Source organism: Carassius auratus, chromosome 20 (assembly GCF_003368295.1).
Source record: "Carassius auratus strain Wakin chromosome 20, ASM336829v1, whole genome shotgun sequence".
NCBI lineage: Eukaryota > Metazoa > Chordata > Actinopteri > Cypriniformes > Cyprinidae > Carassius > Carassius auratus.
In genome coordinates this window covers 3,305,404-3,319,418 of record NC_039262.1, presented here as the reverse complement: position 1 = coordinate 3,319,418, position 14,015 = coordinate 3,305,404, and the positions used below count along the sequence as shown (strand labels likewise).

Genomic DNA, 14,015 nt, shown 5'->3' with positions numbered 1-14,015 from the left:
ACTCGCACACACTGAACTTTAATACATAATTGTTGAGTCAGAAAGTGTTTAACATCCAGAATATTACGTGCTTCGCCTTTAAATTCTTGCTTATGCTCACACAAGCATCCAGACGGCCTCATTTAGACACACACTGATTAAGTTTGGTGCTTGTAATGTCTATATCACACTGCCAAACACACAATATTGATACTCGGTGCTCATTCCTGCCTCTAGGAGGCGTATCAGTGAGAAACAAGAGACAGACAATAAAGGAGGGAGAAATAAACAGAGAGAATCTCATGAAGAAGTGTCCGGGTTATATTTCACCACAAAATAAAAAAATAAAAAGAGTAAATGTGAATTTGAGAGTTTACCCCGAAAATAAAATAAAGGTCTGTTTACATATAATACATAATATCATGATTTAAAAAAAATATATATGTAAATGACCATTGCCCAGATATTATTTTAAATATTTTAATTGGATTTTGAGGGTAGAACATAATGTTAACATTAAATAAAAATAGCATGAAAATGACCCCAATGGCGCAAATATTATTTTTTATATTTTTAATTGAAATTTAAGGGTTGAACGTGTCATCATGATATTAATAAAAAAAAAATAATAAATAAAAAATGAGCTCTAAAATTTCCATAAATGGCCCAAATATTGTCTTGCATAGTTTTATTTGGATTCTGAGAAGAAATAACAAATAAATATGGTCCTAAAGTCACTATAATAGCCCAAATATTGCTTTAAATAGTTTTATTGGATTTTGAGTTTTAAACATATTATCGTGATATAAAAAAGACCCTTAAAATTTAAATTTTAACATAAAGAAAAAGTAAAAAAATAAAATAAATTGACATTAAAATGACCATTTTAAGATATACATAAAAATGAATTTAATTTAAAAAAAAAAAATAATAATAATAATATTTTTAATTGTATTTTGAGGTGAAATATGAGCCGGATGTGCTCTGGACAGACAGATGTTTGTATGTTTGGCTTCTCCTCATCTCTGCACACCCCGATCTGTCATGGCCACACGTTCACGTCCTCATCTGTACAGAACAATGTGTAAAAAATACAAATAAAAGCTAAAACGAAAGAAAAGAAGATAAAATAGTTACTACAGTATTTCACAGCAGGAGCGTTTAGGTTGGAATCTCAAAACTCCATAATCCATTAGCAAAAACTTAGATTAAAAAATAATATAAAAGCAGATATGAAATATGATTCTATGTCTGATAAAAAGGGAAGAAAATCCATGAGCAGAGCACTGTGACCTGCGTCCAGCACACACACACACACACACACACACGACAGAGAGGATTATGGGAGATTGTGCTGAATGCAGAGATGTTTGTCGTCACAGGTTTACGCTCATGGTCTTATTACTGTATTTATGAAGTCAAATTAATAAACCCCCTCACCCTCCTTTTGTTCTGAGGTCAAAGGTTACTCTGGACGTTACAGTGGAGCTGAACATTGTTTATTAAACAGTTCAAAAGATTCATTGACTGCTGTGATCTTTTCACACACAATCACGTGCAAACCCACACAATGGCTATGATTACTTACGAGTACAAAACTAGTTTGGAAATGAAAATCTTTGTCATATATTGCTATTAAAAATAAAAAAATATACTTTTACATACTTTATTTTCAAGTTTCAAAATTAATATACACAATAAATATTAATAAAAACAATACAATAAGGTAAGTATTATGAAATTTAGTTTATGCAAAATACCAAATTGCTAAATAAGTGTGTGCATTAGCAACCTAGAAAATACAATGGATAAATCCATAAATCTAGTTAGGTTTCAAATTTAAGGACGATATAATGAAAAATATGACTAGCGCTAGAGAAACTTTGCATTATATTTTTATTTTGCATCTACCACGTGTATACCAAACCATTCTTTAAACAACACAAGTACAAACAATTTCATAGTGATGAAAATGTTATTATTATTTTTTCTCTTTTTTTGTTTTGAATCTAATTATCTAATTATCTGGGTATTAAAAATCTTCAGATTGATTCATTTAATCATGCACTATTTTTGCTGCTATGTTGTGAATCAGTATCACAATGTACAAAAGTCTAATAATAATAACTATTTTTAAAACAACATATACTTTTAATGTTTAATGTCATCAACAGAGATGATAGATGCAACATTTAAATATGCGTTCACTTGACAGACTCCTATCCAATGCGCATTTAAACTAATTACAACATGATCTATATACTGCATATCTATCTATATACTTTTATTACCTTATGTATTGTATTTTTTAACATTCATTTTTATTTATTTATGTATTTATTTATTTCTTAGTCCGCAGGGTAATGATGAGGGCGTGTAGGTGACACCTTGTGTTGCACAAATGAAATACAAGAAGTGTAGCTACATGACGAGCTTGTTGATTTAGTGTGTGATGAATGACTTAGATTAGCAATAAGCCCAAAATCTGATATATCTGATACTGGGAGACATCGATACATATGCTCTTTATTTCCTACTTTTACATGCACTACATGCAACAAACGCTTAAAATGCGATGCGTATGATCCAGAATTAGATCAAATATGGGAACTGTGCAATTGAAAAGAGTATATGAAGAGTGTAGACGCAAAAGCCTTTATTATTATTATTATTATTTTCTTAAAAATGTTCCTTTTACGGTCAAAATTTCAACAGTATTACAATATGTTGTTATTATTGTTATTCTATTTTTCTTATTTTTAAAGTGAAAATTTACAATACTATTATTTCTTATGGTGTTTAATATTTTAATTTACTTATAACAATAATATAATTTTTTAATATTTTTTTAAGTATATATATATATATATATATATATATATATTTTTTTTTTTTTTTTTTTTGGGTTGAACATAGTCATGATGTAAATATATTCATTTTGCCTTAGAATTGCACTAAAATTACTATTTTAAGATGTTGGGCTATGCTCATGGTGTTATTACAGTGTTTATGGAGTCTGGTCATTAACCCTCGCCTTACTTTTGTTCTGAGGTCAAAGGTTACTTGGTGATGTGTGTGGTTGTGACTGAATGTTAGAATAATTATCATGTTTATGAATATATTTGTTATACTTTGTGAAATACAAACACAAATAATACACTACAGTAACTAAAACATGATCAGCTGTAGTTATGAACAATAAAGAAGACACAAAATAGGGAATAAAAAATAGTTAAACTTTAATCACTCACATTTTGGTACATAGTCTTGAAAGTGCATGATCCAAACCTAAATTGTTATAATTCATGACTGAAAACATTGTGTAACATTATTTTGATGTACCATTTTCATGGTAATGCAATGTTTGAATTTAAAATGGGGTTCAAAGGATGAATTTTTAGATTTTAAGTTTTCAAGTGGTATATAATTTCTTATGATTTGTGATAGAGAAAAATACAACAAAGAATACTTTTTTTTTTTTTTTTTTTTGACAAAGGTCAGAAAAGTTTTTGAGATGCACTCTTGCCTACATCATTTTTAACAAAAACGATTGGTAAAAAATCTATTTAGGAGTCGTAGACCTTTCCAACGACATATAGCTTGTCATGATTATTTTAGGATTTAATTGTAATATAGTGAGGTAAACGTAAGCGGCCCACCGAGGGGCCATGTGGCAGTTAACAGGTTAATGACGTCTTTGTACAATGTGGGATAAATCACGAACTGCTTCATTCAGCGCGTCTGTGCGTCTGCTCCGGTTTACACAGAAGAAGCCAGTGTCTTGAGAACTCGCGGTGCGCGTGCGCGATGACCGGACCAACCGGAAACTTACGCCTATACCGCTATTCGAGCGCAGGAAACAACATAGAGGACAGCTTAAGTCGGGTTTTATTGCGGATTAGAAATATGTTATTTAAAACAGCTTCACGTACAGTTCATGGCATTTAGGTATTTTCCTATTCAAGCAGAAAGGAGTTGATTTTGCATTAGCAAAACAGCTGCGCGCACGCGAGGATAATATGGTCACCGAGTGAACCGAGTTTACAAGAAACGGACTTTATCTACAGCGACGCCGCAGAGAGCAGGTAAATCATTGATTTCATCAACTCTGAACTCGATTCATACTCGCTCGCTCATGCTCTCGATCTGCTGTTTCCAGACACTTCACGCACTGTTAATCACAAACTGAGTTTCAAATGAGTTCATAAAGTTACTTAATTGAGCATTGAGTGCTGTGATTTTGTGATGTTTTATGGCGTCATCACGCATCGATGGAAATGACACGAAGGATCTCGATGCATGAAAATCCAAGTGTTTGGGGGTCATGCTCCACTGCAGAAGCTGACACCTCAAACTGATGAGTTGTCATACTGAAATAAAGGGTGTGTCGGTGTTTAACTTGATATACCTCTGACAGATTCCGCTGTATGTGGTTCATTGTGAGCTGTTGGGAGGAACGGAAATCATATATACCCCTAGAAACTCACTGTTGTGCTGCTGTGGCACATCAATGCAATCTGATTTATCAGATGACAATACCATGACACTGTTTTAACAAGAGACTACATTAACAAAGAACAGCCGATATATTGCCATTATGATACTTTAATAGTGTGTGAACATCGTATCATCATTCACCACTGTAAGAGTGTGTATAGATGGATGAATGGTTGCATAGATAGATTTACAAATGCACATATGTTAACCCTTGAAATTATCATCAGCATTTTTGGGGAAAGTTACTTCTAAAAGTAACGCACTACAATATTGCATTACTCCCTTAAAAGTAACTAATTACGTAACTTAGTCACTTTTTATGGAAGGTGATGACATTACTTTTGAGTAGCTTTTTATTATTTATATATATAAAATTGTGAAAGTATGGAAGCCTGTTTCTGCCACTAAATACAAAATAAAACAAGGTAATTGCGAGTTTATATCACGCAACTGTGACTTTATTTCTCAGAATTCCTAGTTATAAAGTCAGAATTGCGAGTTTCTCTCAATTCCGAGATTTTTTTTTTTAGTTAATTATAAAAACTCGCAGTTCTGACTTCTCAGAATTGCAATTGCGTTATAAAGTCAAAATTGTGAGATAAAAACTTGCAATTGCTAGTTATAATTAATAAATTAAAAAAAATCTCGAAATTGCGAGTTTATATCTCGCAACTGTGACTTTATTTCGTAGAATTGCAAGTTATAAAGTTAGAATTGCGAGATAAAAACTCGCAGTTGTGGGGGAGAAAAACTCAGAATTTAGTTTATATCTCACAATTGTGATTTTATTTCTGAGAATTGCAAGTTATAAACTCGCAATTCCGAGAATTCTTTTTATTTTAATTCTAACTAGCAATTGCGAGTTTATATCTCGTAATTCTGACTTTATAATTCACAGTCCTAAGAAATAAATTCACAATTGCGATAACTTTTTAAAATTAATAATAACTCGCAATTGCGTGTCATAAATGTAAGATATGAATTTATAAATGTTTATATCTCCGAATTGTGAGATTAAAAGTTGCAATTACCTTGTTTTTATTTAATATAATTTATGTATTTACGCATTTAGCAGACGCTTTTATCCAAAGCAACTTACAGTGCATTCAGGCTAACATTTTTTAACTAACATGTGTTCCTTGGGAATCGAACCCACAACCTTGCGCTGCTAATGCAATGCTCTACCACTAAGTCTGCATTTGGCTGTTTATATTCATTTTCAGGAATACTGAATCTGTTTTTGTGTGGGTGAGATTAATAAATGCATGTTGACATTTTTTCTTAACTGGAGTTACTTATTTGAAAAAAGTCAGATATTAAACTCAATGCATAAAAAAGTAATGCATTACTTTACTAGTTACTTTAAAAAGTAATCCGATTACATAAATTGTGTTACTTGTAATGCATTACCCCCAACACTGCTCAACACACCTTTTCTCTCTCTCTCTGTCAGATGAACGGGTCGGCCGGGTCAGTCGGGCCGATGCGTGTGCTGGTGACGGGCGGCAGTGGGCTGGTGGGGCGAGCGATAGAGCATGTTATAAAAGAGGAGAGCGGAGCGAGAGAAGAAGAAACATGGATATTCCTGTCATCCAAAGATGCTAATCTTATGTAAGAGCTCCTGGTCAAACACTCATCAGACGTCACAGTCATACAACACCACCATTAAACCATAAACCACATATTAAAAACCATGCACTTTACATTTTACAAGTGCGTGTCATGTAAGTATTTACAACAATGAACTGTTGACACCAAGAACGATAAATCCTGTTTATTAGAAGCGTAATTCACTGTAGTTCTGTCACTTTTAAACCTTAAAAGGTGATCATCAATACATATTTAGGTTTTTAGCTAGTGTAGGGGGCTGGACGCTTCTGCAGTTCACTCATGCATGCTGGATATTAGCTTCTGGACCAAATCCTGACTGATGGTGATCCATTCTTGCCTTATTTTAACATTCTTGACACAATTTGTGTGCTTGTCCACTCATCTTTTGAGGACTGACCATAGTTCTCTCTGGGATTGAGATCTGGGGAGTTGCCTGGCCATGGATCGATGGAAGAAGTTGCTCTTGCAGGACGTTTTGAAACCATTCTTTAGTGTTTTAGAGCAGAATTATTAGAGAAAAGCAACTCCACACATGGAAGGTCTCAAGACTTCTTCGCTGCAGTCGAACCGTTGGCCAACTAGGCTTTTAGCAGTTATTTAAAATGCATCTGATCACTCGTCACAATAATCTAGAAACAATGTAAACGAACGCCAGAACATCTGAAGCTGCAAACTTTACAAAACACTACATTTCAGATTTCGTCAACACATTCTAATGCAGTTATTAGTGAAGTTATTAGAAAGAAACGCACATGAACACGGTTTCTTGGGATTGCAGAAATCTTTTATTTTATCGCCTGTTGTCCATTTGCTGTTTTAGGAGCGCTGAAGAGACGAGAGCGGTCTTTCAGAAACATCGTCCGACGCACGTCATTCATTTGGCCGCGATGGTGGGAGGACTCTTCAGAAACATGAGACAGAACCTGGACTTCTGGGTAATTATTAACAACGGGAATATAAAATGTTGGACATATGTTCGTGTTGAGTAATTAAACTGTGTGTTAACCACATTTGTTTGTTTTCAGAGGAATAATGTGTTTATTAATGACAACGTGCTGCAGGCGGCTCATGAGTTCGACGTGGTGAAGGTCGTTTCTTGCCTTTCCACCTGTATCTTTCCTGATAAAACCACCTACCCTATAGATGAGACCATGGTAGATACACACACACACACACACACACACACACACACTGTAGCATTCTTTTAAAGGCAATTTTTCCTCATTTACGATCAACACACAATCAGTTTATTTGATCAAGATCAGTTTGAGTTGTTTTATGATTTGATTTGAGAGATGTTTGCTTCTCGCTCTGTTTCAGATCCACAGCGGTCCTCCTCATGAGACTAATTTCGGTTATGCTTACGCCAAACGCATGATTGACGTCCAGAACAGGTCAGAGTTCATAGGTCATGAGCTTTTATTTTTTATTTTTTCTGGGTGTATCCCGTTAAAGCACGTCTGGACCACATTTCAAAAGAGGTCATATTTTTCTCATCAGCCAATCATGGGTTTTAAACACATTTTCATATTTTAATTATATTAGATATAAATGTTAATTTTCTCTGAATTTAGCTCCTGATTTGTACTTCATGACGTGAAGCTCCTTAGCTGTTATAAACGGCTTCACTGGGCTTTTATAAAACTGTTATTCCATATACATAAGGTTTCACAGAATAAAACAGAGCAAATAAAGTGTAATGAAATTAATAAAAACAGTATTCTTCCACCAAATAATGTAGTTCCTCACAAACAGTTGTGATTCCAACAAAGTAGTTGCCAAGCAACACACAGAAGTAAACAAAGGTGTATGTTTGTAGAGTGATTTACAACAGCTTTGAAAGCGCCTCGGCCAATCAGAATCAAGGAACTCTCAGTTTTATAATATATAATTATTCCAAGTATGGAACACCATATTTGGCCACACACCACTTCCTTCCTTCTTTTGGGCCGAAATGCAGAAGTCATATTACTGATAAACTCGTATGCAGTATGATTTTATTGCAGAAGAACCTGACGCATGTAAATATCAAGAACATTCTGATCCTCATTGTCTTGATACAGGAAAAATACTGAAATAATTGTTGTATTTAAATCATAATACACCAAATGCAACATAATAAACAATAATGTCGAATGATTAATCGCATCCAAAATAAGTTAAATTATGTTAACATATTCTGTGTGTGTGTACCGTGTATATTTATTATTATGTTTATATAAATACAAAAACATGTTGTGTTTATATATTAAATAGTTTTATATAAACATATATTCAAATATTTTCTAAATATATACTGTTTATGTGTGTGTTTATGTATACATAATTAATAAACACCATACATACACACATAATGTTAACTAAAACTTATTTTGAATGTGATTTAATCGCTATTAATAATCTGACAGCACTATAAATAATATTTTGCACTTTGAATTGTTTTATTTTTTTTCATGCATATAATTATTTGATAACTTATTTGACTATAGCAATGAGATTTTGTGATGAGTGTGCATAATTGCCATGAAAACTATATATTTATTATTATATCAATTATAGGGGAAGTGTTTGTTTATATGTTTCATAAGTTTATAAACCTGTGTGTGTGTGTGTGTGTGTGTGTCTATTAGGGCGTTGTTTCAGCAGTACGGACGGCGATACACAGCCGTCATCCCCACGAATGTATTCGGACCCCATGATAACTTCAACATTGAGAACGGACATGTCCTGCCGGGACTGATCCACAAGACGTACCTGGCCAAGAGTGAGACATGTTTAACTCTCACAGTCACATTCAGAGCGTCTCCCGTGTTCACAGGGTTAATGATGTGTGTGTGTGTGTGTGTGTGTTGTAGAGGAAGGTAAACCTCTGCAGGTCTGGGGTTCGGGTCGTGCTCTGCGTCAGTTCATCTATTCTCTGGATCTGGCTCGTCTGTTTCTGTGGGTTCTGAGGGAGTACGACGAGGTGGAGCCCATCATTCTCTCAGGTACTTAATAAGATCATTATTTGGTGTAACAGAATATGTTGACATGCTTTAATGTAAAAAAAAACCACATTATTTTTCAAAAACTGTACATTATTGTAGGTCTTCTAAGCCCCGCCTCTCTCAAACACATCATTTTCTACAAAGCCCCTCCTTCTGACAAGTGCAGCCTGCTCTGATTGGCCAACTGAGCCAGTGCATTGTGATTGGCCGAACACAGCAAGCACTCGTAGGAAATGCCACGCCCCTTTCCATAATCATGAGCTTCATCTTTCAAAATAAAAGTTTTCCCACCATTAGGCTAGACTAAAATTTAAGTGAGCTGTTTCAAATGATAGAAACTCGCGCTGACTGATCTTAAAATATATATATGTGGCTTTGTTTAGTCTCAAGATGCTCACCAGTGATGTTGTGGTTTTTTCTCTAAGGCACGTTTATAAATATCACTTAAATGTCCTAATTGAACTATGGCCTAATCCTGGCTTAGTCTAAATACTGTCTGTGAAACCAGGTCTTATCTCACTTATTGCAATTGTGATGAAATTAATTGAGTAAAAAAAGGTGCAACTGTCTTCATATTTTATTTAGGAGAAACAAAACAAACAATTGAAATTCAGAACTTTGAGGAAAAAGTCTGAATTGTGAGATGGAAATTGTATTATTATTTGCTGTACTTTACTAGAGAGTGTTGTTTAGACGCTCTGACTGCTTCGTCAGTATGCATAAGTTATTTTGATGTGCTAAAAGACCAACAGGAAATGTATTTGTGTGTGTGTGTGTTTGTAGTGAGAAAGATAAGAAGTGCTCACTTCTAAAAAAAACAAAATGCATGGAGGAGACATGTAAAATGTGCACATGTTGAATATGCCTTATAATTGGATGAGAGAGAAGCATCCTGGTTTTATTAGTGTAAAAAACTATTTAAAAAAGTGTTCTTTCATTTGTCACAATACATTTTCAGAAGGCTTTTGTGTTATACCTCGACTGAAATAGAAAACTGCCACAACATAAACTCAGAATCCTGAGAAAAACACTCACCATTTATGAGATGTAAGCTGAGAATCCAGAGCGGGAAAAAAGTTGCTACATTTAAACTTAGAATTCTAAGATTAAATAATTTGAATTTATTGTATTCCGTCATGGAAACTAATTCAGTGATAGATTATAACATTTCAAAAAGCAAACATCAAACAATTTTGGAAGATAAAATGTTTTTAGATGAAGGTAAGTTCTTGTTTTAGTTCCATCTTCTTTTTAAATGAGTAGCTGGATGTAGTAAGCATACAAACTTCAAAATAAAAGTCCCCGTGCTATCCAGTTTTTTTTTAATAATTAAAAGTCCTACATTATGCATACAATCTTTATTTCTGTATACTATTAGTATTTCGCTATTTAGGTTAGACAATGAACCATATCTAGCATTTAAACTTGTGTAAGCAAAGACTAAGAACATTAAAGAAATGTAATACTAAAGTACTATAGTAAACACATTATTGTCATGTCAGTATAATTTTGTGTATTTATTGATATAAACCGATTGCATGTATAGAATAAAATGTATTTAAATGTGTAGTTACTTAAATATGAGAGTCTTTATTTGTTCATCTCTAGTTGGAGAGGAAGATGAGGTGTCCATAAAGTTTGCTGCGGACGCTGTGGTTGAAGCTTTGGGCTTTGAAGGTGATGTGATCGTATCCTTTTCACACATAAACAAACAGAATAAGCATCAGAACAGGAGACCTTCAATGACAGAGTTTTCCTGTTGGGGATGAATTAACTCTCTAAACTGATTGACCCTAAACTAAGCGCTCTCAGTTTGACACTAGTAAAGCAGACGGTCAGTTCAAGAAAACGGCCAGTAACGCCAAACTACGCAAATACCTGCCAGACTTCGAGTTCACGCCGTTCAGAGCTGGTGATCTTCTCACACACATGCAATTACTAAATGTTTTTCCAATAGTGGTATATATATATATAAGAATCTTTATAGCTTTGCTTTTTTCCCCCCTCAGCCATCAAGGAGACGTGTGATTGGTTTGTGGCAAATTATGACTCCGCCCGTAAATGAAGAGCTCCTCATCTGATTGGCTGACTGTTCAATGCTGGAAAGCAACCAAGGACTGAGCAAACAAACAACACTTAATCATTTTTACAAAGACAAACTCATGCAACACTCCCGGTTAACCCGTCTTTCCATCCTTATTTAAGGGTTTTCTTCAAATATGTTCATTTTCCTGGTATGCAGTTATTAAAACTGCAGAATGCTGGGTTTTTAGATGCATTAATGAATGCATGAACTGCTTCAGACTGCACGAGCTGACGTCGCCCTCTAGCGGATGTGTGCGGGACAGCCTTAGTATCTCAACCAAGGTTTAAGATTAACACTAGCCTAAAGAAAGTAAAAACCCACGGTGGTGAGTATTTCAAAATGTGTACTTTTTTTTTAATGGTTTTTATAATTAATGCATGGTTGTGAGAAAGTAGTGCAGTTATATTAAATCTATAAATATATCATGTATTTCGACGCGGTACATGTTTGCAGCTAGACTGTATAAATCTGTTGTCAGAAAAACACTGCTTCGTGAGGCTTGAATCAAACTCACAGAGTCACGTGGTATCAGCAAATGTTTCCAGTCATACGTTTTTTGGGGGGTTTTGAAACGATACAAAATATGCTGCTAGATTGTGATCTCGTGAACCAATGAAGGAGTTTCTAATAGTTGACTTTGGGTCAGTTTTATGATGTAGGTTCATTTCTAATTAATTTATTCAATTGCAGAACTGCCAGTCTGTATGCATTTTGACCTGAAAGTACGCTGGTACGATTTGTCACTCTGAACTGTGCAGAAATCGAGTGACGTCTCTGTCCACGCGCAGTATTCAAAACAAACAACAGAAAAGATGTGCACGAGCTTCTGCTTTAGCGATTCTTCACTGAACTCCACAGACTTCTTTCAGAGCGAGCGCCAAACAGAGCAGTAACTTTTTGCTGAATTATTTGTTGGAAATATTGGATATGTATAATTTTAAAAGTTTATTTGTGTGATAGCACTAACAGTAAAGTGTAATGGGGTAATCAAAATATCCCTTTTACTTAATTAGTATTTGCATTTTTATTATTTTCATTTTTAAGTTAGTAACTTAAATTTTTTCTGCTTTAAAATTTTTTTTTTTTTTGATTGCAATGTTACAGCGTAATGTGATTTTAACCCTTTTTTGCTCCTACATGCTTATTCACTTTATTTGTTTAATCCAAAAACAAAACACCAAGATTTATAGGCTACCATATACTGCAAATCAGCCAAAATATAAAAAAAGATATGAATTTTTGCTCATGTTGCCCAGCCCTATACAGAAGTGTACTTGAGTTTTTTTCTTTATATATATATATATATATATATACACACAAAAATGTCCCAAGATTGGCATGTCTGCAATTCAAATAATTGATGCGTATATGATGCAATAAAAGAGAATGATATTTTAAGGCAGGGTAGGTGTTATCAGAAAGACTAGTGTTGAAAGCATAATATCCCACCCTCTGTGCATAATCACTCTCCTAAGCCACGCCTTCAAGAGGCTAAATAGAGACACGCCATTGGTGGAGGGTTGACTTCAACGCTGTTGGATGACATCATGTCTCATTCACCGGTGAGAAGACATTACAGTATAATGCGCATATAACAGTGCGTTGAATATTACAATAATAATAATATTTCGCTCCCGCTCGCTCGCTCTGCAATAGCGTAGTGTAACCCACTGAAGAGTATCATGTCTGCGCATAACAAAATAGTGATTTTAAACCGAATCACCTACTCTTCCTTTAATGTTGCGTAATAACGCACAAATCAATAAAACATATTTTACAGAATTTTCAAATTTAAGGCTATTTAATTGTTTATCGCACACTTTAATGAAAACATTTGCATGTAGTGGCTGCTTTTTCGTTCGCACTTACACCGTTTTACCAGTAGATGGCGCCGGTCTATAGCGCTTCGACTCCGCCTCGACACATTTTATGAAGTAACTGGTTCATTTGATTCAGTGCTTTGTAAAGCTTCGTTTCTTAGCCAGACCGTTGAAACCGCTTACTTCAGAAGAGACATGCAGTGCAGAGAGAAGTGAAATTTGGCTTTTCTTCGTGGATCACGTGATTGGTGCTAATCTGCTTGTGGCTAGCCCACATTGAATGTCGTTTAAATTCTGTTGCGTTTATATGAAAATACATCTGCAAAGACCCAAAGTCATGTTCATTTAGAGGTGCGTTTTAATAAAATAAGAACACTCTGGAATGATTTTATATGTTGGACCTGGCCACGCTTTGAAAACGACAACAGAAGTAAAGAGAGCTGCGTTTATTAAACATCACAATATATTATGGTTGACCTAGATGAATGATCACATGTCTGATTTTATTCGAACTCTGTATTGTACACTTTCTCTGTTTTACTGATCTGTCTGGGTTTATTTTCTAACGATATGTACTGTATAGTTTAATAGTAGCCTACGCTTGTATTGTAAACGATGCTTTCCTATATGAAGGAGTTTTGGACTATGGTTTCCTGAATCACACAGAAACCTGAAGCCTCAGTATTATATGGTCAAGACCAGGGCTCGAATTGCAGGGGGATGGCATCCCCCTTTGTTGAAATAAAATGACAAAAAGCATCTCCTCTGTAAAACCACCACCCCCTTTACATTAACAATGTTGTGTGTAATATAAAACTTGAAATGCATAATAAATGATGTTAGTTTCCTCTGTGTTGTTCACTGTAATAGTTTAGAGCACGGAACATGCTTCTTCACAAAAAATGGTCATTCAAACTCATTTTTTAAAGCAATGTAAAACACGTAGCTGTTCTATATTCACAGTAAAACAGCTTCTTACAGTTATTTTAGCGATGTTGCAACACTGTTTTGCTCTCTTCCTCAAGAAATCACAGC

The 14,015-nt window shown here is 34.5% G+C and overlaps 2 protein-coding genes across 2 annotated transcripts in view; both read left to right on the top strand.

Moving 5' to 3' along the window:
- Positions 1-1,502, top strand: part of arhgap39 (Rho GTPase activating protein 39) — a 36,878-nt gene extending 35,376 nt beyond the window's left edge. The window contains exon 10 of the mRNA XM_026290444.1: positions 1-1,502. This exon is cut by the window's left edge and continues 734 nt beyond it. The gene's annotated coding sequence lies outside the window, so the exon portion shown is untranslated.
- A 2,278-nt stretch (positions 1,503-3,780) lies between these two features.
- On the top strand, positions 3,781-13,833 carry LOC113120589 (GDP-L-fucose synthase-like). Its single transcript, XM_026290502.1, has 10 exons — positions 3,781-4,064; positions 5,930-6,087; positions 6,908-7,022; positions 7,113-7,241; positions 7,408-7,481; positions 8,718-8,851; positions 8,943-9,074; positions 10,683-10,762; positions 10,887-10,986; positions 11,084-13,833. The coding sequence occupies exons 2-10, from the start codon at positions 5,930-5,932 to the stop codon at positions 11,137-11,139; spliced, it is 978 nt and encodes a 325-aa protein (XP_026146287.1). The 5' UTR covers positions 3,781-4,064; the 3' UTR covers positions 11,140-13,833.
- Positions 13,834-14,015: the final 182 nt, after the last annotated feature.